Source organism: Brassica rapa, chromosome A01, assembly GCF_000309985.2.
Source record: "Brassica rapa cultivar Chiifu-401-42 chromosome A01, CAAS_Brap_v3.01, whole genome shotgun sequence".
Classification (NCBI taxonomy): Eukaryota; Viridiplantae; Streptophyta; class Magnoliopsida; order Brassicales; family Brassicaceae; genus Brassica; species Brassica rapa.
In genome coordinates this window covers 10011825-10033317 of record NC_024795.2, presented here as the reverse complement: position 1 = coordinate 10033317, position 21493 = coordinate 10011825, and the positions used below count along the sequence as shown (strand labels likewise).

General features: G+C 34.0%; 3 protein-coding genes and 1 pseudogene across 6 annotated transcripts; 1 reads left to right on the top strand and 3 right to left on the bottom strand.

Annotated features, from left to right (window-relative positions):
• Positions 1–3623: 3623 nt before the first annotated feature.
• LOC103868747 lies at positions 3624–4482 on the bottom strand (annotated as a pseudogene).
• On the bottom strand, positions 4296–9046 carry LOC103867777. 2 transcript variants are annotated; one of them, XM_009145868.3, is made up of 14 exons: positions 8343–8557; positions 8137–8258; positions 7952–8040; positions 7833–7868; positions 7638–7731; positions 7502–7544; positions 7274–7374; positions 6607–7165; positions 6105–6189; positions 5904–6035; positions 5258–5826; positions 5051–5186; positions 4780–4980; positions 4296–4705 (listed from the first exon to the last, which is right to left on the bottom strand). In XM_009145868.3, the coding sequence occupies exons 1-14, from the start codon at positions 8555–8557 to the stop codon at positions 4592–4594; spliced, it is 2496 nt and encodes an 831-aa protein (XP_009144116.2). In that variant the 3' UTR covers positions 4296–4591. The 2 variants fall into 2 exon arrangements, with proteins under 2 accessions (XP_009144116.2, XP_033140043.1); XM_033284152.1 differs by having other exon boundaries at positions 6607–7374; positions 8343–9046.
• A 1001-nt stretch (positions 9047–10047) lies between these two features.
• Positions 10048–12439, bottom strand: LOC103868739. The gene is made up of 3 exons (XM_033275287.1): positions 11204–12439; positions 10157–11131; positions 10048–10095 (listed from the first exon to the last, which is right to left on the bottom strand). Exons 1-3 carry the CDS (start codon positions 12437–12439, stop codon positions 10048–10050), a joined length of 2259 nt encoding a protein of 752 aa, XP_033131178.1.
• A 1577-nt stretch (positions 12440–14016) lies between these two features.
• Positions 14017–21147, top strand: LOC103867762 (S-type anion channel SLAH2). Of its 3 annotated transcripts, XM_009145859.2 has the most exons (6): positions 14017–18541; positions 18648–18874; positions 18950–19043; positions 19475–20245; positions 20349–20380; positions 20467–21147. In XM_009145859.2, the coding sequence occupies exons 2-6, from the start codon at positions 18672–18674 to the stop codon at positions 20816–20818; spliced, it is 1452 nt and encodes a 483-aa protein (XP_009144107.1). In that variant the 5' UTR covers positions 14017–18541; positions 18648–18671; the 3' UTR covers positions 20819–21147. The 3 variants fall into 3 exon arrangements, with proteins under 3 accessions (XP_009144107.1, XP_009144103.1, XP_018511580.1); XM_009145855.2 differs by having other exon boundaries at positions 18648–19043; XM_018656064.2 differs by lacking the exons at positions 14017–18541; positions 18648–18874 and having other exon boundaries at positions 18935–19043; positions 19470–20245.
• The last annotated feature ends 346 nt before the right edge of the window (positions 21148–21493 follow it).

The following is a 21493-nucleotide window of genomic DNA, read 5'->3' as shown; positions in this document are numbered from 1 at the left end:
AGATAAATCGTACTATATATTAATTCAGAAGCCATACTTTTGATTTTGTTTCTTTAATAGGTTAAGTTTTTAAAAATAGTTATAATTTGATTGGTTGTCTCCGGGAGGCGGAGGCTCCGTCAGCTCCGTCGACGCCGGTTCAGGTCCCCGCGAGGTGGAGGCTACGTTTAGCTCTGCCGTCGTCGGTCTAGATTACGGGGGGTGAAGGTGCTCCTTGCTTTGCCTCGCTGTCGGTTAGTTCCCTCGTTTAATTTTTTAGGGTTTAGTTGGTTTTCTTTCCTATTAGTGTTGTTGACGTTGGTTGGTGTCGGAGGACGATCGAAGCTCGACCAAGGTTAAAGGTGACGGTTCCCGCAAAAGTCTTCCTCTCGGTGATTGCGACGAATGGCGACGGATGAGATCTCGATTCGTCGAGTGATACTCTCTGAATTTGGGCTCACTTCTGTCGAAGACGGTTGGCGGTGGTGATGGTGTGGAGTCAGTGAACTCTGGTGATCCGAGTGAACCGACGGTTGGTTCCCGGTGTTGATTCGAAGTGAGAGCGTCGTCGATGCCGTAGCGTGTGTCCGCGCGGCGACGAAGCCTAGTGGGTGTTAGGGTTTCTAGTTGGTGGGCTTTAGGCCCATAAGTTTAATGTTTTTGGCCCAGGTTTTATGGGCTTATGTATGTCTTTAATTAGGGTTTTTAGACCCATTAATCTAAAATCTATTGACGGAAAAAAAAATATGGTTTACGCCAAAAAATAATAATAATAATAAAGAAAAGGAGCTGTTTGTAACTTTGTATCGTCTTGTACGGTTGTACCTTATAAAAAACATACCAATTCTTGTTTCCATTCTACTGAAAACATACCCCTCTCCCTCTTCCTACATCCCAAACCATTAGAAACAGCGGATTCACAGCATCAACAAGAGCAGCCTTCTTCCTCGTCGTCTCCGGATCAGAAGAAATGGGAGACTCACGTGATGGCAGCTCTGGTGGCTCATCCCGATAACCAGCAACCCTCTCGAGCCCGTCATCGGAATGTTCCATACTTGGAGCCGAAAGGCTGAAATGCTCGCTCGCAACATCTGGCATAATCGTAAATCGAAGGATCTGAGTTTTAAGTGACCATAAAATATTTTTAGGTTAGGTTTAATATAAAAAGTTCAATAATTATAATATGCTTACCCTGTCTAAAAATACTTAAAGTTGTAGGGAGCACAACTATCAGAAAACTAGTTTTTTTAAAAATTATTTAAACAGTAAAAAAAATATAAACTAAAAATTATTTTGCCAATTACAAAATAATAGACTACAAAATATTTTTAATTACATATAAATTACGAAATATGGAAACCATTATCTTCTTTTTTTTTTCTTGAAGAATCTCTATAATATTATTTGAGAAGTCAGTTTTCTATGTGTCACTCTCATATTAACTCTCACGATGGTTGATTACGCAGATACTCTTAATGAATTAAAAATATTAAATACTATTTTTTTTTTAGTTTTCTTTTAAAAATTTTCCAAAAACATATACATATAATAAAAAGGAAATTTTTTATAAAGTTAAAAAAAAAATTGAAAACGAAAATATATGTATATATAATATCATTTCAAAAAAAAGGAAAGTTCACAAAATAGTAATATTACATTTAAAAAATATTTTTAAATAACAAAAAATATAGTTTTGAAGTAATAAAACACTTTATCTATATCTATATTTTCTTAGATGAAAAACATAAATTTGTATATAATGTGCTTTTATTAAAAAAAAATTACACAGATAATCTTGATATTAGAAAAAGAAAAAACATTTCTTTCAAAAAATAATTTTAAACAGTACAAAAAAAATTCAAACAAATAGAAGTATTTTCAAATAAAATATAATTTTATCAAATATTATTTTCAAACATAATTTTACTTATATAATATTATTTTCAAATAAAATCACAATTTTGTGTACTGCTTATTTTTAAGAGATATTAAAAAAAAACAAAAATCAAATAGTTGCAAAATAGATATATTATATTTTATTATTATTAAAGTTATTTTTTTTCTTAATATTAAATTTTCTTTTAAATTTTATGTTTGTGGAACTTAATATAACCATAATCAAAATACCAAAGCAAATCTGAATTCTCATTTTTAATATTATTTTAAATAAATTTTAGTTTCCATTCAATAAATCAAAGGCATAAAGTTATTTAGAATTTATAGAATATTTTAATTATCTTAAATATTAATATGTGTTCATGAGCTTCCAGAATTGTATCACCTACTTCTGTATGTAACTTCCTATTGAGCATTACTTCATTTTATAATATATTTTTAAAAACATCAATATATAATTTGATAAATATTATGAAAATACATGCACGTTTAAACGATAAATAAAATTGATTTGATTTGACTTGATTATAATAAAAAATAAAAATATATCATTTGAACTTGAAAGAATAATAGTAACTCAATATACTCACAATATGAGTGATTCGACTAATCTAACTTATATCTAAAATCATAGATTTAACTATAATAAAAATATATAATTTTATAAGAATAATAATTTATTTTATAAATATAAATCATAGAACAACTCAAAACATATTAAAATGAAAATAAAGTAGTAAACAACTGTTACAACTTAGTTCTTTTCTAAAATTTATATATATATATGCATGAGACTTCAGAATATTATCATTATATTAATTTATGTAAATTGGAATCAGACACTTTAGTTTATTTTAATTTTTTTAGTCTAAGCACAAAATATTTGAAGTTATACATAATCTTCATAAAATATATTTATATATTTAAGACAATAACCACCTAAATGCAAATAAGAAATTAATCAAAATTATAATATATTTAGAATAAAAAATATTATAGTTGAATTCAAAGATGCAATCCAAATTACGCAAATGATAACTAAATTGACTGTAAAAACAATAAAACCGATTAAATATAACATATATAAAATCATATGTATTATTAAAGTAATATAATATTATAAATATAAATGATACATACAAATTATAAATTAATTTAAAATTAAAAGTAAATAGCAATCAATTATTATAATATATTTACTTTAAAAACATTTATACCCGTGGATGAGCACGGAAAAATCACATAGTGTTAAATTTATTTAAGAAAAAAAAACTTTTTTTACAACATGTGTAACATGTGATTTAGTATTTTGAAATATAAAGCTTGCTTAAAAGAAAAACAGAGGACTGCAGAGCTTTTTCCCCGCTTTTTTCAGCTTCTTGACCCAAACCAGGTCACCATGGCCTTATCAAAACAATTATAATATTTTGAATAAATTTTTAAAAAATTGGATGGCAAATGTTTCATCAGAGAGAGAGTGTAATGAGAAGCGGCTTTGGTCTCTTTCTACCTAACTTTTGGGCTTTGGTTTCCAAGCAACTTTGACCGATCTTGATGAGTTTTGATGGTTCTTGTTTCCAAGCAACTTTTTTTGTATCTCACAGAAAAGTCGCGGAGAAGAAGAAGATCAGTCAATCTCGGAGACAATGGCGAGGATCGAGCTCATTGACGACGAGGAGGAGGAAAAGAGGAAGATGAAGATGAAAAGGAGAAACCATGGATCCACGAAGCTTTTCCTGTTGGTTGACTATCTTTTCATCTTTATATTCTTCTGCTTCCTTTGTTTCATCATCTTCAAGGTACTGGGCCCCAGAAACTTACATCGGTTTGGTTTGGACACGGAAGGCATTTCCTTTTGTCTTAATCGCATTGTTTTATGAGCTTCGGGATGTTGTCTTTTTTTTTTTGCAGCTAATGTAAGCTCAAATTGATCAGACCAAACGCTAACTGTTTAATACATTTTTGGTTGCTGTTATATCTTTTTAATAGCATATACTCAAATGCTCGTGATCTATCCAATACATTATATCTTTTTATAGAGAGGGATAACAAAGATATGACTGGTAGACTTGTTACAGACTCTTTTGCATCTAGCAAATGCTTATTTGGTGACAGTTTTGAAGTCATGGTTGTGGCACTGGTGGAACTTGATCTTCTCTTGAGCTCGGACCGGACTAGGGATTCCATAAGAAGAAGTGGTGGGAGCAGCAGCAACTGGAGTTTTGTAAAAATGGAATGGCTTCTTATGATTTGGTGGCAGCAAGAACCACCCTAAACCAGGAATGAGACTTGATGGTTGGGGCGCGAGCTTTACAAGAAAGTTTGAATTTTTGATATCAGTGTCATTGGAGGAGTTGGGAATGTAACGCATTGCGGTTACTTTCTCTGGACATCCAAGAATCAGGCTTTGCAGAATTATTGTCTGCGGTTCTGCATCTATTCACTTCATCAACACAGAATCTCCCACAGTAAACAAAAAATCTTAGACTATGTTTTGTTGAGTTTCATAAATGTTGTTTCATGTAATCTTTGGCGAGAGCATTCAGCAAGACATAAACAGTTAAACTTTATATTAATAAGATAAGAAGGGATAAATTAACTGTACATGTTTTATTTACAAAGTTATGTTTAATAAGATAATACTAATTAATGAAATATCAGACACATAGAGATGAAAACTTTGTTGAAGATGTAGAGAGGAGTGGGGTTAGAGCTATTAAAGGAAGTAAGAGAGCTGTTCCTTCTTCCTGGAGCCTCCTTCTCCATACAAATCATTCCACTGCTTCAGTTCATTCATCCCTGCTCCTTCTGCTGCAAAGCTAGCAGCAACCTGCAAAATGCAAATCAATTAGCTTTCTTTTTCTGCACAAGGTCACCAAACACAACTAAGTGTCTTAAACTTACTTGGCTTTTAGCTACTCTCATGTCTTCCATGCTCAAAGCTCTCAGCGTTATGACTCTCTCCTCAGATGCTTCTTCTTTTTCTTCAGAACCCTCTTCACTACTCTTCTCTGGTTCCTCTCTCTTCTTCCTCTCCTGGTCTTTCAAGCACTCCTGCTTTATCAACTCCCTTACAGGTCTATATGCAGCTGTTGTGCAGAAGTTCTGTTTGCATAACATTCACAATAATGAGTCCATAAAGAGAAGATTCAGGTGTATGTAAAGCGAGACAAACCTTGAGATCACTTCCACTATAGCCATCTGTCATCTGCGCAAGCTCATGGAAATCAAGATTCTCTGTCTTCTCTTTTGACAATAAGGTTCTCAAGATCTTCTCCCTGCTCTCCACCGATGGAAGACCAACCATGATTCTGCCTCCCAAACAAAACAAAAGTTAGTAAAACTCCAGCTAAGCGTTTAAATGAGTATGATGCCCCCTTACCTTCTCTCAAACCTCCTAATGATTGCTTCATCTAGATCAAACGGTCTGTTAGTTGCAGCAAGGACAAGAATCCTATCACCTGAATTAGACATAAGCCCATCCCAATGTGTCATGAACTCATTTTTAATCTTCCTCATAGCCTCATGCTCTCCAGCTCTAGTCCTTTGCCCCAGCATGCTATCCACTTCATCCACAAATATTATAGTTGGAGACACTTTAGCTGCAAGTGTGAACAAAGCTCTCACATTCTTCTCATCTTCTCCAAACCATTTTGAAGTGATTGTGGACATGGAGACGTTTATGAAACTAGCTCCAGCTTCGTTGGCAATGGCCTTTGCCATCATAGTTTTACCAGTACCAGGTGGTCCAAAGAGGAGGATACCCCTGCAGGGTTTGAGGAGACCACCTTTGAACAGGTCAGGCCTACGTAGAGGAAGCATGACAAGCTCTTGGAGTGATTCTTTTGTTTCATCTAGTGAACCTATATCAGCAAAGGTCACACCAATCTCATTTGCTGGGATAACCTCTGGTCTTATCCGCTTCTCAAATTCATTATCAGGAGCCACCTCCTACATAATCAAAGCCTGTAAGGTAAGGCAAATACATTTGAGATATGAATGTTGAATTAGTATGTTTTTAGTTTTACATTTACAGGTGCTTTTGGTGGTAGGGGACATTCATTCTTTGCTGCAGGAATAGAGCTTTCCAAATCATTTTTGTTTGCAGGAACCGTCTCAGATTTGGACTCACTCTTTACTATCTCTTCACTTTCTTCTCCCTGCACCAGAGTCAGTAACATTTCAGTAACTTTGAGATTTCAAAAGCATATGGTCAGAACTGTGAATACCTTGGAGTCAGTGTTTCTGTCCAGCTTCAAGGAGTTCTCAGGGTATTTGCTACCTTCCTGGAATATACTCAGTCCATGGGACAAGCTGGTGCAGAACCGTGTAATTAGAAGGTGTAAAAATTGTTGTGTGATTAGGCCTGTGGATTTTGTCCGAACTGAACCAGCCAAACTGAACCGAAACTTTCGGTTTCGGTTGGAGTTCAGTTTGGTTCGGTAGGATTTTGAAAAGCGATTTGGTTTTTGATTTTTTTTTTTTAAAATAACTGAACCGAAGTAACCAAATTTAACCAAAAATATCGGATTTTTTTAAGAAAATCATACCCAATTCTAACCGAAACCAAAAAAGTTGGTTATTTTTGGAAATAAAATAAATACCAAATTAACCAAAACCGAACCAATTTTTTTTCGGTGGGATTGTGGCCGGACCGAATAAACCAAAACCGAAAATAACCGAATAAACTGAAACCGCAGGCCGAGAAGAGATCATTATTATTCTTAGTACCTGTTGGAAGATATTACAAGCCTCCCGTTTTTGTATTCAGGTTCTTTATTGTTCATCAGATGGTAAGAGATTGCAGAAACAACAATCTCCTCAATGTGGCTGCTTAGGAACATTGTATCCGCATGGCATATGGAACCTAAGTCATCACATTCGAGATCATTAGCCGCAAGAACCTCAGCTATGTGGTTCTTGTTGTCCTGAAACTGAATCAGTTTCATGTCGTCTTCAAATCTAGTTTTCCAGCTCATGAGCTGAGATTCATCCTCTGGAGGTCGGATCTCGATGTTGTAAGGAAACAAAGCAGAAATGCCTTCTCCTACTTCTTGGCAGTCATCTTCAGGTTCTAATAGTCTTGAGCCGAGAAGTAAAACAGGACCAGAAAGCTTAGTCAAGAGCCTCTGGAACAACTTGTAGAACCTTTCTGATTGAATAAGCTTCTCAACGTCCCTTAGGTATATTATTATGGGATTGGTTTCAGAAACCGAAACCAAGACCTTGTAAAGTGACTGAAGGAAAAGTTTCTCATCAAAGCACAAGTTTGTACTGCGTTTGGTTGAAGCTAGAAAGGTGTTAAAAGCCAAAAAAAAAAAGAACAAGAGGTATAAGATTTTAAGAGGAGTTAGGACTAGTTTGACGTAAGAAAGGAAAGAAGAAGATGGTTCCACACCTGAAACAGAACTCGCAGAACGGGAAGATATGCTACTGATATCAGAAGCAGCAGAAGCATTTCGCTTCAGTCGATTAGGATGACTTGAGCCTTCAAAGCCCCTGGTACGTCAAAGGAACTAGTGAGCTTACATCAAACATATAAAGCTATCTCTTCCAGCTTTTATTAAAAGCCGCCAAAAGAGTTTCAAGCTACACCAAGAATGAAAAAAGAAGAAGCAAAATGTACCTTGAGGTAAGATCGTTACCACTAGTGAGCCTACGCAATGTCCCTACCATTTACAACAAGTCAATAGTGCTTACACTTGAGGTTTATTAGGGGGAAAAGCAATTTTAAGGCCAGGGACTTTGATAATGTAATGTACCTCTTGTTTCTTCCCTTTGGGTGAGCATGGAGAAAGACTCCATCAAATTAGACATTTTGTCCAATGTCATCTCAGAAATAGACCTCTTGTGACACTAGCAAACAATAGGAATGAAACAAAAAATACAATCACCGTCTGTACAAAAGACAAAGTTAAGCTACAACGCATATGATCATTGATCACAAAGTAACGTACAGGTTCCTTCTTGATGCATCCGTACTTGCTTTGCATCTGTTTCAACGAGCAAGAAAGATAAAAGCTTAGAAACTACTCTTTTGTTGGAAATAACTAAAACTATATGCAACAGTTATCACCTTAATAGAGAAGTCGGTTACATCTAGTAGCAATAGTTTTGATTCAAAATAATGAGCCAATGCTTTTGCAAGCATTTGCTGATAGAATTCTGCAGGAAAAGAGAGACAAGACCAAAGTTACACTAGATCTGGATAATATCATGGAGACAAAAGGTTGGAACACAAAAAGTACGAGAGATGTTTACCAGCAGGTCCAGATAGAAGAATAGCCTTACTCGCAGGTGCAAGATTACGTGTGTGCTTGGAGATATCGAACTGCTTTAGGTGAACATAAGCTGCACTTGTCAATAAAAGCCGAGTTTTCTCGCTGCAACATCAAATATAAAACATCATCAGTAGAATAATATTGGCTCCAACATTTTTAAACAAATTACAAACAATGTTAATGTACCTTAGGAAATAAGGAAACTCATCGAAAGTGACACTACTTTCTCTTCCATCAACAATCTGCCTCGCCAACTCTTGCTCGATCTTTTCTCCCGTAAGCCCATCGTCTGCAGCAACCGAGCCGTTTGCCCATTTACCTAAACCTTGACCTGACGCTAGCCCGAGACCTAGCCCAACACTAACGCCTAACGCTGAAAACAACACGCTCTTCTGCTCCATTTATTCCAAACAAATCCTCTTTTCAAACTCAAAAGCATTCCCTAATAAAACATGTGGTCTTTGTATTTTTTTTCCTTTCTCAAATAACCAAGTTTTGCTCTCAAGTTTTTGTAGTAGATGATTTGTTTTTTGTGGTAAATAAGAACGTGGTGGATGATGGAGAATACAAATAGGCTTGATGGGTGTGGGACGATCGTCCTCTATCTATAGAAATGCTTGCAGTAACTCTTATGGTCGTTAACCCTTTTGCCGGAAAAATCAACCATTTGGAAAGTTTTTAATAAAAATAGACTAGGAGGATATATTGATTTTTTTATGGACGTTTAAATCGAGAAAACGGACATTTAAATACTGAAACTTACTTAAATTTGCCAAACAATAAACAAACTTTTCATTAAGCTAAAAATTAACAAATTTATGTTGACTGGGCCATTTTAGATATGAGTTTAGTCAACACTAATTAACGTTAAGTGGACGTTTAGCGTTAACGACCACGTAAACGAAGTCGTTTTAAAATTAGAATTATCCCCAAATCGAAACCGTATGAACCCTCGATTTGATCCTTCTCTACTCTCTCTCTCTCTCTCTCTCTCTCTCTCTCTTCACACCAGAGCACAAAATCAAATCTCCAAACATCTCCTCTCCTAATATCGATTCTATCTCTTTTCTTCAAACGTGAAAGATGAGTTCGAAGTGTATATGTGGTAGTGATGTTTGTACATTAACGTGGAAAACACAAGAGAATCATGGGCATCCTTTATTCCGGTGTGAAACTATGAAAGATGAAGTTTGGTTTGGTGAATTTCGACACCACTGTTGGATTTTTGCTTAACAGTAGAATTGTTATTTGCTAGGAACATTTTTTTAACAGAAGATTCACGCCTTCATTTTTACACTGTCTTATACTCTTTCTTATTCAAACATGTTTCCAAGTTAAAAGATAAGAACATAACAGTTTGTTTCTTTTACTGGTCGTAGGAAGAAAACCTTGTAAAATAGATAAACAAAACAAAACTGAGTTTCTGTTTCTTATCATTGCTCTGTTTTTAGCTGAAACAAAGTGTGTTCAGTTAGTTTAAAAAAAATAACAATGGCCATGTTCGGCAAGTGAACGATGCCGTAGCGACCAGCTACAAGAAAATAACACTGAGAACTGAGAATTAATGGACGAACATCTCAAGAGAAAAAACATTCCTTTTATAACTATGATCGCCGTAGCTGCCGCAGCGTGTTGACGGGACGAACAGGGCCACTGTGTCTTCAGTTAGTTTTTTTTTTTTAAAGAAATTTTCTTTATTTCTCCTTTGGCAAGAGAAGAAACGTTTTGATTTGTACTAAAACATTCTTAAAAGTAATGGCAGGACTCGTCTAAGAACAACAAAAGCAGCATCTAAGTTACTGAAACACAACATCAAAATTTTAGTGTAACTCATGACATGAAAACCATCACAAAAACAAAAGTAAACAAAACAAAGGAACCATCATCTTCATTATCCAAGCTGTGATCCACCTTGTGAACCAAGCTGTGACCCTCCTTCCTATGAAAAACATAGCATATCAATATGATGTAAAGACATAAATAAAACAACATAAGCATACCTGATCCTTTCTTGGGCGACCTCGTGGTCGTTTAGGCTCGGGTTCGACCCTCGGATTTGAACAACTAACTTTGGTATGTCCTTCTTCTCTGCAGTTTGAGCAAGTCATAATGCGCTTATCACGACTTAGCCTAGTCTTACTTGTTGACTGTGAAGATGATTCATTGGCGCTTTTCTTTCTAGCATAATTACTTGGCCTTCCTCTATTACCTAACCTATTTGGTGGAGGCAAGACAGGTAGCCTGTTCAACGTCGGCCACAACTTCATCCCTTCAACAGGCTTAATACTATGCTCATAAGTCTTTCTCCATTTTTTGTAGTAATCTGAAATGTAATCGTCCACTTTTTGCTTATTTGCGGAGATCACACAAGCGGCATGATTACATGGAATTCCATTTAGTTGCCACATCCCACAACCACAAGTTTTCAGATTCATATCAACACTATAATAGCAGCCATGGTCGTCAATTTCGAATACATTACCAGTAGCCATATATCTAATACAATCCTGACCCTTAGCTATAGCAGATTCTATTGCAACGTGAGCTCGTTTAGTGAACCTAGTCTTCAACCTATTAGAAATTAGAGACTGTTTTGCTGTGCGAACCATGCATTGTCTCCTAATTTCCTCTAACAGGTCAAGAAGTGGTTTTCGCCTAGCCTCACGGATTGTTTTATTGAAAGATTCATTAAGGTTGTTCAGATTATCATTGCAACATGAACCAACCTTAAAGAAAGCCCGCGGCCAAGTGTGAGGATTGGTGACTTGAAGGTTTTGATGCGCCACTGGATTGTACCTCTGAAGCTCATTCATTTGCTCACGAAAGTCTCCTAAAGTGTAACTGCGAGCTATTTTCCAGAATAATCCCTCTAGCTGAGGGTCATGGCTATCTCTCTTCCAATTCCCAAGAATGTGTCTAGCACACATTCTATGTTCTGCATTAGGAATCTCTAAATGAACAGCTTTCAACAAACCCTACATAACAACACATAAAACACTTGTTATTTTGATGTAAATCGGTCTTAATATAAGTAAAACACTTGTTACCTTTTGCCTATCAGATATGAATGTGAAGTTGCTTCCATCACCAAGTTCCAAATCCATCTTTAGATGATTGATGAACCATGCCTCCACTACAGCCCAAGCAATTGGCACAATTTGATTATCTCCATCTCTTCCAACAGCAGCAATCAATTGGCCCTTCACATCCCATTTGAGAAAGGCTCCATCTAGACCTATGATTGGCCTACAAGTGGAGTTCCAAGCCGATCTTTGTGCTTCAAAACATACATAGAAGCGATCAAACCTTTGTTTGCTTCTTGGTGTTGCTCCTGGAATGGTCACTATCTCTGTGATGGTGCCTGGATTTTTCTTATGTAGTTCGGCTTCATAATCCCATATTCGCGAAAAGTGAGCTTCATGGCCAGCTCTCCTTTCCCTAGTGATTTTTGTCTTCGCTTTTCGACACTTCTCATCGGTTACTATCAAGCTGTAAGTCCGTTTGATCTCCTCACTAATTTCTATAGCTGTAAGCTTTGGATTCAGCCTCAATCTTTCCGCAAACAGTTGTACAATTGACGAAGTCTTCAACAATTTTGAGTAACCAGACCTTATACAAGTGTGTTCATTAACATACACTTTTATTTGCAGCTTATGCTTCCTCTTTTCATATGAACAGTACACCCTCCAAGGACAATCATATTCAGTGTCCGAGCAAACAGCACCAAGCTTCAGTTCTGATGAAATATATAGCTTAACGTCGTATCTTGTTTTCAATGAATACCTCAAAAGAGCTTGCTTGAACTCAGCCGCAGAAGAAAATGTCTTTCCCAAAGCCAAAACCTCATCGCTTAATGCTTCATCCTCTCGAGCTTCCCTTCGCGCATCCTCTTCTTCATCATCAGATGATATAGGATCAGGTATATTATCTTCTTTCCAACAGTCGTCATCTCCGCTCTCATCATCGTCTCCTCCATCATTCCTTGCGACATCTCCAAAGTGTGTAGGTAACACTTCACAAGCTTCTTCTTCAACTCGAATGCCACATGTTTCTTCTTCTTCGACATCATTCTCTTCAGCTTGTTCTACCAATTCATCATCAGAATCGTCAACAATGGCTTCACAGTCATCACCAGGTACACGTTCACGCTCCTCTCTGTTGACGTCCTCATCTTCATTCCTCTCCATATCGTTGTTTTCAACCACAACTGGGGATTCATCTTCGTGTTCTCTTGGCTTAGGTGGACGGATAGGAATCTTTTTCTTTTTTTCCTTGGGGTTCATGCTCAGATTTTTACGAAGAATCAGAGGATAAGTAAATTGCAGTCTTGGATTAGGAGTCTAAGGGGAAGGAGAAGAGATGAAATCGATAAGTTAGGGTTCATGCAGTTTCTAGTTCTAAAACGACTTTGTTTACGTCGTCGTTAACACTAAACGGCCGCTTAACACTTATTAATGTTGACTAAGCTAGTATCTTAAACGGCGCAGTCAACATAAGTTTGTTATTTTTTTAGGTTAATGAAGAGTTTGTGTATTTTTTGGTAAATTTGAGTAAGTTCAGTATTTAAATGCCCGTTTTCTCCATTTAAATCTTCAACTATTTGAAATTAACAAGTTTAATATCTAAGTATTCCTCGCACGATTTTATTCCCCAACTAATAGTTGACTTTACAAATTAGTGATTAAAAAAGTCAGCCGTTAAGTCATAAACAATTCTCTTTAGTTTTATATCAATTATCTTCGTCACTAAACCTGAAAAACTAGAAATTCCCAAACTCAAATCCTAAATTTGAGTGATGACGATTACTTGGTGACAACAAAAGCGATTTCCGGTGATAAGAAAGCAAATCCGGCCCAATCACAAAAACAAATATCACCAGAAATCACATTTTTCATCGTCGGAAATCGTCTTCACTCAAAATTTGGATTTGAATTTGGGAATTTCGAGTTTTCCAGGTTCAGTGGCGAGGATAACTGATATAAAACTAACGAGAATCATTTATGACTTAACGGCTGATTTTTTAGTCTCTAGTTTGCCAAGTCAACTATTAGTTGAGGAATAAAATCGTGCAAGCAATACTTCGATATTAAACTTGCTAATTTTAAATAGTTGAGGATTAAAATGCCCATTTTCCGGAGGATATATTGAATTTTTAAGAAAATAGTATTTGAAAGACCCATTAGTGTTCTATGATTAATTTGTATTTGTAAGCCCAACATTATTGTAACACATAACCAATTAATGCACTCCGAACAAGGCAAAAAAATCCTAAGCACAAACTGTATCTATACTAAGACCCGCACAATTGCGTGGGATCAATGTTATATATAAAAAAAAACAATTATACATTATTATTAATTTTTTGCTTATTTACGTATCATGTATATAATTAAATTAGAGTAAGCACATAAATCTAAACAATACCTCACATTTATTTACGATACTTTTTGTGTAAATAAATCAAAACAATCATTTATTTTATTTTATATGGTATATAACTAAATTTCAATGACATGGACATAGTCACATAGATATATAGTATATTCTAATATAAATATTCATTATTGAGAATTCGTACTCATATGATAAACACACAATTTCTAATGTGCGATTTTTTCAATGCAACTTTTAAAATAAAAATATTAAGGTTTCAATATTTTTTCAATACAAATTTAGAAATTAACATATTTATGTATTTTATATGTTATATAGTTTAATTTTAAACTATATTAATATATAATATGAATGCGTATTAAATGAGACTTTATATTCATACATTTGTATCTTGTTATTACAAAAACAATTTGAACCATAGATCACAAAATTTTAGTTTAAGATATTTCATATTTTTAGTAATTTATAGTTGTTTTAAAATTCAAAATATAACATATAAGAAAAAATCTAATTTTTTATTATATGGTTAATGTGATTGTTTAATATATTTTAATAATATAAATTTAAAAAAGAGGTAAGATAAAAAAAATTATTATCAAATATTTTTTATTCATAATTATTAATTATCATATATACGTTAATCATATTAGGTAATTCTATAGCTTTTATTTAAGAAAAGTGCGAGAATATACTTTTGTACACTAATAATCAATTTGATTGTTAGTTTAATAAAAAGTATAATATATTTAAAGATGGACTAACCTATTCTTCTAAGAATTCTAAATTTCATTCATATGGTGACATGTGGCTACAAAAAAAATGATTTAATGTTTCTCCATTAATATATAAGTGATATTATTTGACAATAGGAAGATACAAAACTGTTATAGGTGGGCACTTAAAATTATTAGCTGGATAAACCTTTTCATGTTCAGCTAAGAATAATAATATTAGTTGTCTGGATTATTGTATTTAAATTATTTTATGTATTAGGCTAAACATAATATTAGCTTCCTAATAATTTGCAACAACATATAATTTAAAGAATATTTAGCCGGATAAGAATTTGTAAGTAAAACTAATTATTTTATTAGCTGTCATTTGAAATGGTACAAATTTAAAAAACATTTTTATATGTTACTATATATGTAAACAATCTAACAATGTCACAAATATGCTAACAATCCCACAATACTATTCACAGATACATGAACATCTAAATGGTTAGATGTTATTAATATTTCTAATAGTTTGTAATAACATAATTATCCAGCGTTAAGGAAAAAATATTTTTGAAATAGAATTACTACGGTGGAACCAACGGTTGAAGTATTAAATGTTCAATTAAAATGAAATAAAGTTTGCATAGAAATATAATTATTATTATTCACAAAATATGGAAAGCATTAATTACCATAAATATAGGAAATATTTGGTTGTTTGTTTAAATCAATAATATATGTTAAAATTAAATGCAAGTGGCATGCCATTGGAAATAAATTGAAAAAGCAAGGATTGAATACTATTACGGATTATGCTTTAATAGTATAGATTAAAGCAAAATCCCTATTAGGATTATCCCTTAATTTTTCCATATAATTACAATGTCATGCCACTGGATTTTTTAAAAATAAAATAAATAAATAAAAGAGAAATTGCTATGGCCAAATAATTTAATTCGAGATACACATTATTGCTATATCCGATTTGTTAAGATGCTATATACATTAACTAACTAAATCTTTTTATTATTCTATAGATATCTTCTCACTGTTATTAGACCAAGCCAAAACATTAGAGGTGGATGTTCGGGTATCCATTCGAATTTAATCAGGATCTATTTGGGTATTGGGTTTTACGGGGTTAAAGATTTCAATTTTATTAGGATATTTACAAATTTTGGGCTTTTGATGTTTGCAAGTTCAAGTAACCCATTTAAATTATTTTAAAAAATTAAAATTCATATATACTTTAATTTTTTCAAAATATAAAAATAATATAATATATTACATATAAGTTTGAATAATATATGCTAAAATACATATAACTTAACATTTAAATTGGTTTGGTAAGAATATTTGAATAGGAAGTCAATAGATATTTCAAATATTTTTAGTGTTTTGAGTATTGTTTAGCTATTTTAGATATTTAATTTTGGAAAATTTCAAAATATCATATATATTTTGGATACTTTTTAATATATTAAATCTAAAAATGATCAATATATTTAAGTATATAAATCTATTTTGGATACATTCGGGTACCCGAAATACTTCAGTTTGGATCAGGTTTGTTTTCGGTTCTCTAGATACACATTTTTTTTAACTCATTCGGATATTTAACCAATTTTGTTTTGGTACTAATTTTTCGGATCGGATTCGATTGTATTCTTCAAATTCGAGTTTCATTTGTCCAGCCCTAACCAAAATAGTCAAACTGAAATCAAATCTAAATTCATAAATAGCCGAACGATACCTATATTTTGGATTGAAAAACCACAAAATTAACTACAACTAAACAAAAAAGTAACAAATATAATTAAACCAAAAATATTTCCGAGCTTTTAAAGCGCGATTCAAAATCTAGTTATACTTTATTACTATTACTAGGTAGTAATCCGCGCTTTGCGCATGATGAGATTATTAAAAAAAATTTAAGATAAAAAATATTAGTTATGTTTAATCTGGTTATCTGTTCGGTTTTACATTTTTCCAGTTTTTAGTTCCTAAAATATAATTACCATTCTAAATTCATATTTATTTTGTTTTGTTCGGTTAAGTTTTTCATTTTTTTGGTGATTAAACCAAAATTATTATTATTTGTTTGGTTTCATGTTACATGCATTTTAGACTGTTTTGATGTCGAACCAATGGTTTCATTTTACAATCTTTTAAACGAATGCAAATCTATATTATAATAGTTGAGGAAAAATAACATCTAATATTATTTGTGTTGTTTGTATAAACAATGTTGGTGACATTTTAAAATTATATATTTTATATAAGATAATCCAATATTATTTGTGTTGTTTGAACTTTCATATATGCTAAACATAATATAAAAAGTTCTATATTTATACTCATAGAAATTTGTTTTTAGTAAGTTTAATAATATAAATTTTATTAATAGTAGTTTTTATATAATTTATATTTAATAGTTATTTTTATTTTATTTAATTTTTTATTCCCTAAATCTAATATAATTTATACAGTAAAACAATTTGATTTTTTAATGGATATTGAGATTTCTATCTTTTTATTTCTATGTTATTGTTTTAAAAAAAAAGATATTAAGAAAATACACAAACTAATTTTAATAAAATGGGTTGTTGTAGGTTTCAAATCCAGCATACATTAATTAAAAAATGGACAGTGTATTAATGAATCATTGAGTGAAAAGTTGATGAGAATTTTGGAACAGCCTTGGGAAAGAAATGAATCAAACTGATTCATCAGATCTTTTTTGACAGAAGCGTTAATCTTAACACACTGCAAAATATAAAAAGAAATTTGAAACTTAGACTCTAAACTTAAGCATACAAATTTTTTGTAAAAGTCATAAAAATAAGTACGTTTTGCGTGTGAAAGTTGAGGAATGGAGAGTTAAGCGATGAGACACTGAAGAATGGATGAGATATCGTCAACTACCTCCAGAGCTTCAAGAACATGTCTGTAGATTCGTTCAATACATATGGCTTGCATCCAGAGGTGTAGATGAAGAATCCGTCTTTACCTACAGATTTACGCCAAGAGATCCAACACAATCTCTGTCTTTACCTACAGATTTATGCTGAGAGATCCAACGCCATTTCTGTCTCGCTCTTGTCTGACGAGAACATACATCAACTATCTTCTCACAAGATTTGATTGTTTTTCATTTTATAAAATCACAATGTTTTCCTAAGTACATGTTTTGTTCTTCTCTCAAATGAATGACCAACTTCTTGGCGCTATATGCGGATGCCTTGTCTCATTTTTAAGCACGGCATGGACCTACTTATTCTGCGAAAGTGATCCGGTGGATGAGATGCTCAAGTTTCTCTGCTCCGCTTTTCACCTTCAAGATGAAAAGTTTTTTTGTTTTACTATTTTTTAAACTTTCTAAGATGCTCAAGTTTCAAGATGAAAAGTTATTTTTGCTTTACTCTTGACAATTATCGGCATGAGCTGAATCACAAAAACCGTGTATGTGATTAATTGAATCAAAATAGGAAAGTTTTTGTCGCCATTTTGTTAAGAGCTCTATCAAGCCGACATGTCGTCAGCGTCGTGATTTTCAAATGACTATGAAAATGTCATGTGACCAAGATAATGTGAACTCATTAAAATTAATGTTTCTTTTTTAATATACGGGGATATTTAAGAATAAAAGTATAGAACATTGGACTTCATTTTGAATGTACGGATAATAGTGGAAAACACAGACGCGGCTAACCGAGAGGGCAAAGAGCCACTTCTTTCGTTAAATATTTGACTTTGGAGTCCAAACACACATTCCAAGGAACATTTATTACTGGATTTGTTAACCTAAATTGTTTGTATATTTTATGCGAAGGTTCTTGTATACTCTTTACCGTCGTTATATTGTTGCACTAATAGGTTCTTTTGGTAATAGCATGGGACAAATCTCAGACCAAAAACCCACCGCTTAATGAAAGATCCTTTTAGCTGGGCACAGAACAAATAAGACAATAAAAGTGACTGTAGACAACGCACTACTAGTCAAAACACAACTGCTTGAATACAAACAAAAGTGCAAAGACATCAAACTTTATCTTTCTTCCTTTCGACAGCTATAAAACTTTATCTGAACAGCACTTTATCTTTACGTAACTATCCCGTTCTACCGCACATATACAGTATATTCTGGTCTCTCGGTGGACTTAATTGACTTATATATGGGGGGCAGCCACTGTCCCCTGCCCATACCTAATCACTACTCTGTTCTTCACGCTGATCAAATCTACATCTTCTGTTTCCATCACTTTCTCTGTAAGTATATATGGTTTTTATGTTAAATACAGGTAACCTAGTAGATAGTATAGTACTAGTATGTATCTTTGAATGTAACGTGTTTGGATGATCTTTATGAGTGCAGTTTATGTACTAAATCAGAGAAACGATGAATAATACGAGATCGGCTAGTCCTTCAGTTTCTCCAGCAACTCCAGATCTATTAGACAACCATCGTCAATCGAGTTGTGGAGAGTTCTCACGATTAGAGAAACGAATGGGACCGAGGAACATGACGTTTCACTCCAAGTCTATGCCTAGAGGATCCATGTTTCTTGACCAAGAAGCTTTTAGGAGCTCCCACGACAAGAGGTATGACCTATTCAGGACCATGTCAGGGAAGCTCGAACGTCAGATATCGAATTTACGTGGGAAACCCATTGACAGCTCGTTGCAGGAGGAGGATAAAGAGATCACTGAATCTCTAACCGCTGATAGATTCTTTGAAGCTCTTCAAGGTCCTGAACTTGAAACTCTCAAGGTATATTATATTCTTGTCCTTGTTCTTGATTTTTTTGTTACTTCATGTTAACAAACACGAATTAACTTTGAAAAAATCAAACAGATATTGAGTCAAATATCCGTTTAGAATTTATTTATATATTATTATGTGAAGAAATAGTTATAATCCTTACACTCGTACTTTAAAGCTGATATATTTTTAAGAAACCATTTTTATTAAAAAGTTACTTTTCTTAATTCTAAATAGTTTTTTTTTACGGATGCACCGAGATTTAAAGTTACTTGAAGAAGTTTATGATATTTTGTATTGGTGAAAGAACAGGAGAAGGAGAAGATAGTTTTGCTTAAAAAGTTACTTTTCTTAATTCTAAATAGTTTTTTTTTACGGATGCACCGAGATTTAAAGTTACTTCAAGAAGTTTATGATATTTTGTATTGGTGAAAGAACAGGAGAAGGAGAAGATAGTTTTGCCTGAGGACAAAACGTGGCCGTTTCTTCTACGCTTTCCAATCACATCGTACGGGATGTGCCTTGGTGTAAGTAGTCAAGCGATCATGTGGAAGACCTTAGCAACCACAAACGCTGAGAGATTCTTGCACTTGACGCAAGTGGTCAACCACGTGCTTTGGTGGATTTCTCTCGTCCTCCTCCTCGCCGTCTCCATTACTTACCTCTTCAAAACCATCTTCTTCTTCCAGGCGGTTCGCAGAGAGTTCAAGCATCCAATCAGAGTCAACTTCTTCTTCGCTCCTCTCATATCAGTCCTCTTCATAGCACTTGGAATCCCACATTCTATCACCTCGAATCTTCCCTCTATGCTTTGGTACTTCTTGATGGCTCCGGTCTTATTTCTTGAAATGAAGATTTACGGACAGTGGATGTCTGGTGGACAAAGACGCCTCTCCAAAGTTGCTAATCCTACGAATCACCTTGCCATTATTGGAAACTTCGCCGGAGCACTTCTTGGAGCATCGATGGGGTTGGAAGAAGGACCGATGTTCTTCTTTGCCGTTGGTTTGGCTTATTATTTGGTCTTGTTTGTGACTCTCTATCAGAGACTTCCCACCAACGAAACATTACCTAAAGAGCTCCACCCTGTCTTTTTCCTCTTTGTTGCTGCACCGGCTGTCGCTTCCATGGCTTGGACACAGCTTTGTGGCTCTTTCGATCTTGGTTCCCGCTTTTACTACTTCATTTCCTTGTTCTTGTACTTCTCTCTGGTAATTTTCTTCTTCAAATAACAAAGTTGTAGTGAAAACAAAGCAAAGTTGCTTGCTACACAAGAAATGTTAATCACTTCACTTGTTGTGGTTCTTCTTTCAGGTTGTGCGGATCAACTTTTTCCGTGGATTCAAGTAAGTTATTTATAACTAATTAAGTCTAGAAACCAAATAAATTAGATGTAATCTAATCTGATTTTTTTTATATTGTGAAATGGCAGATTCTCGCTAGCTTGGTGGGCTTACACGTTTCCTATGACGGCTGTGGCCACTGCGACGATAAAATACTCAGGGGAAGTCACCGGAGTAGCAACTCAGGTCTTGTCGATTGTGATGTCTGGAGCAGCAACTCTGATGGTGATAGGTGTCCTTGTATTGACGGTGGTGCACGCTTTTGTGAAATGTGATCTCTTCCCTAATGACGTTGCCATTGCAATAAGTGCTGAGCAACCGAAGCAGAAGAAATGGTTCAAGCAGCTCAAAAATGGAAGTTTTGGACTTAAGGTTTCGGACAAAGAAGATAATCAAATAGATGTGGAAGCCCCTCCTTTATTAAATGCACACACGGTTTAGTTAACCATATCATCTAGCTTAGCGGTAGAAAACAAAATATAATAAAGCAGAAGGCAGCAACTAAGAAAAACTCTCTAGGGAGGGAGGATACTGGATTACTGGTTGCAACTCCTCAAATTTAGGCACGAGTGTTTTACAACTACTATTTTTGTCACGTCTTTGACATGAGTATAAGAAAACACCACTACAGCCGCTAGATCTATTTCCTCAAACTCAATCCCTTGCTTAAAAACTAATGTTATCATCAGAGGTAGACGAATCCATGTTCTTATTCATCTCGTTTGTATTTTTATTTACATATCATCAGTTTGTGGTATCTTTGTAACTAATAGAGACATCCAATCACTGGAGCTTCTCAAGTATTTTGCTTCATGCAAATCTTGCAGAAACTATAATAAAGTACCAAGACACGAATATGATCACCAAGTGTATCTTCAACCTTTCTTTTAACACAATCTCTTTTTTCTTTTTATGTTTGTATCAATTTTATTTTTCTGATGCATAAAACATTTGTTGACTCAACTATTTTTTTGTGCATTTGTTGAGTCGAGTATTGCTTACAATATTTTGTAGACTGGTAAATGTGTTTCCTTGTCTTGACCTTCTAGTTAAATTGATACATATGTGAATTTTGCAAATTTTGGGCCGGGAAGGATCACACTAGTGGTCTTGACA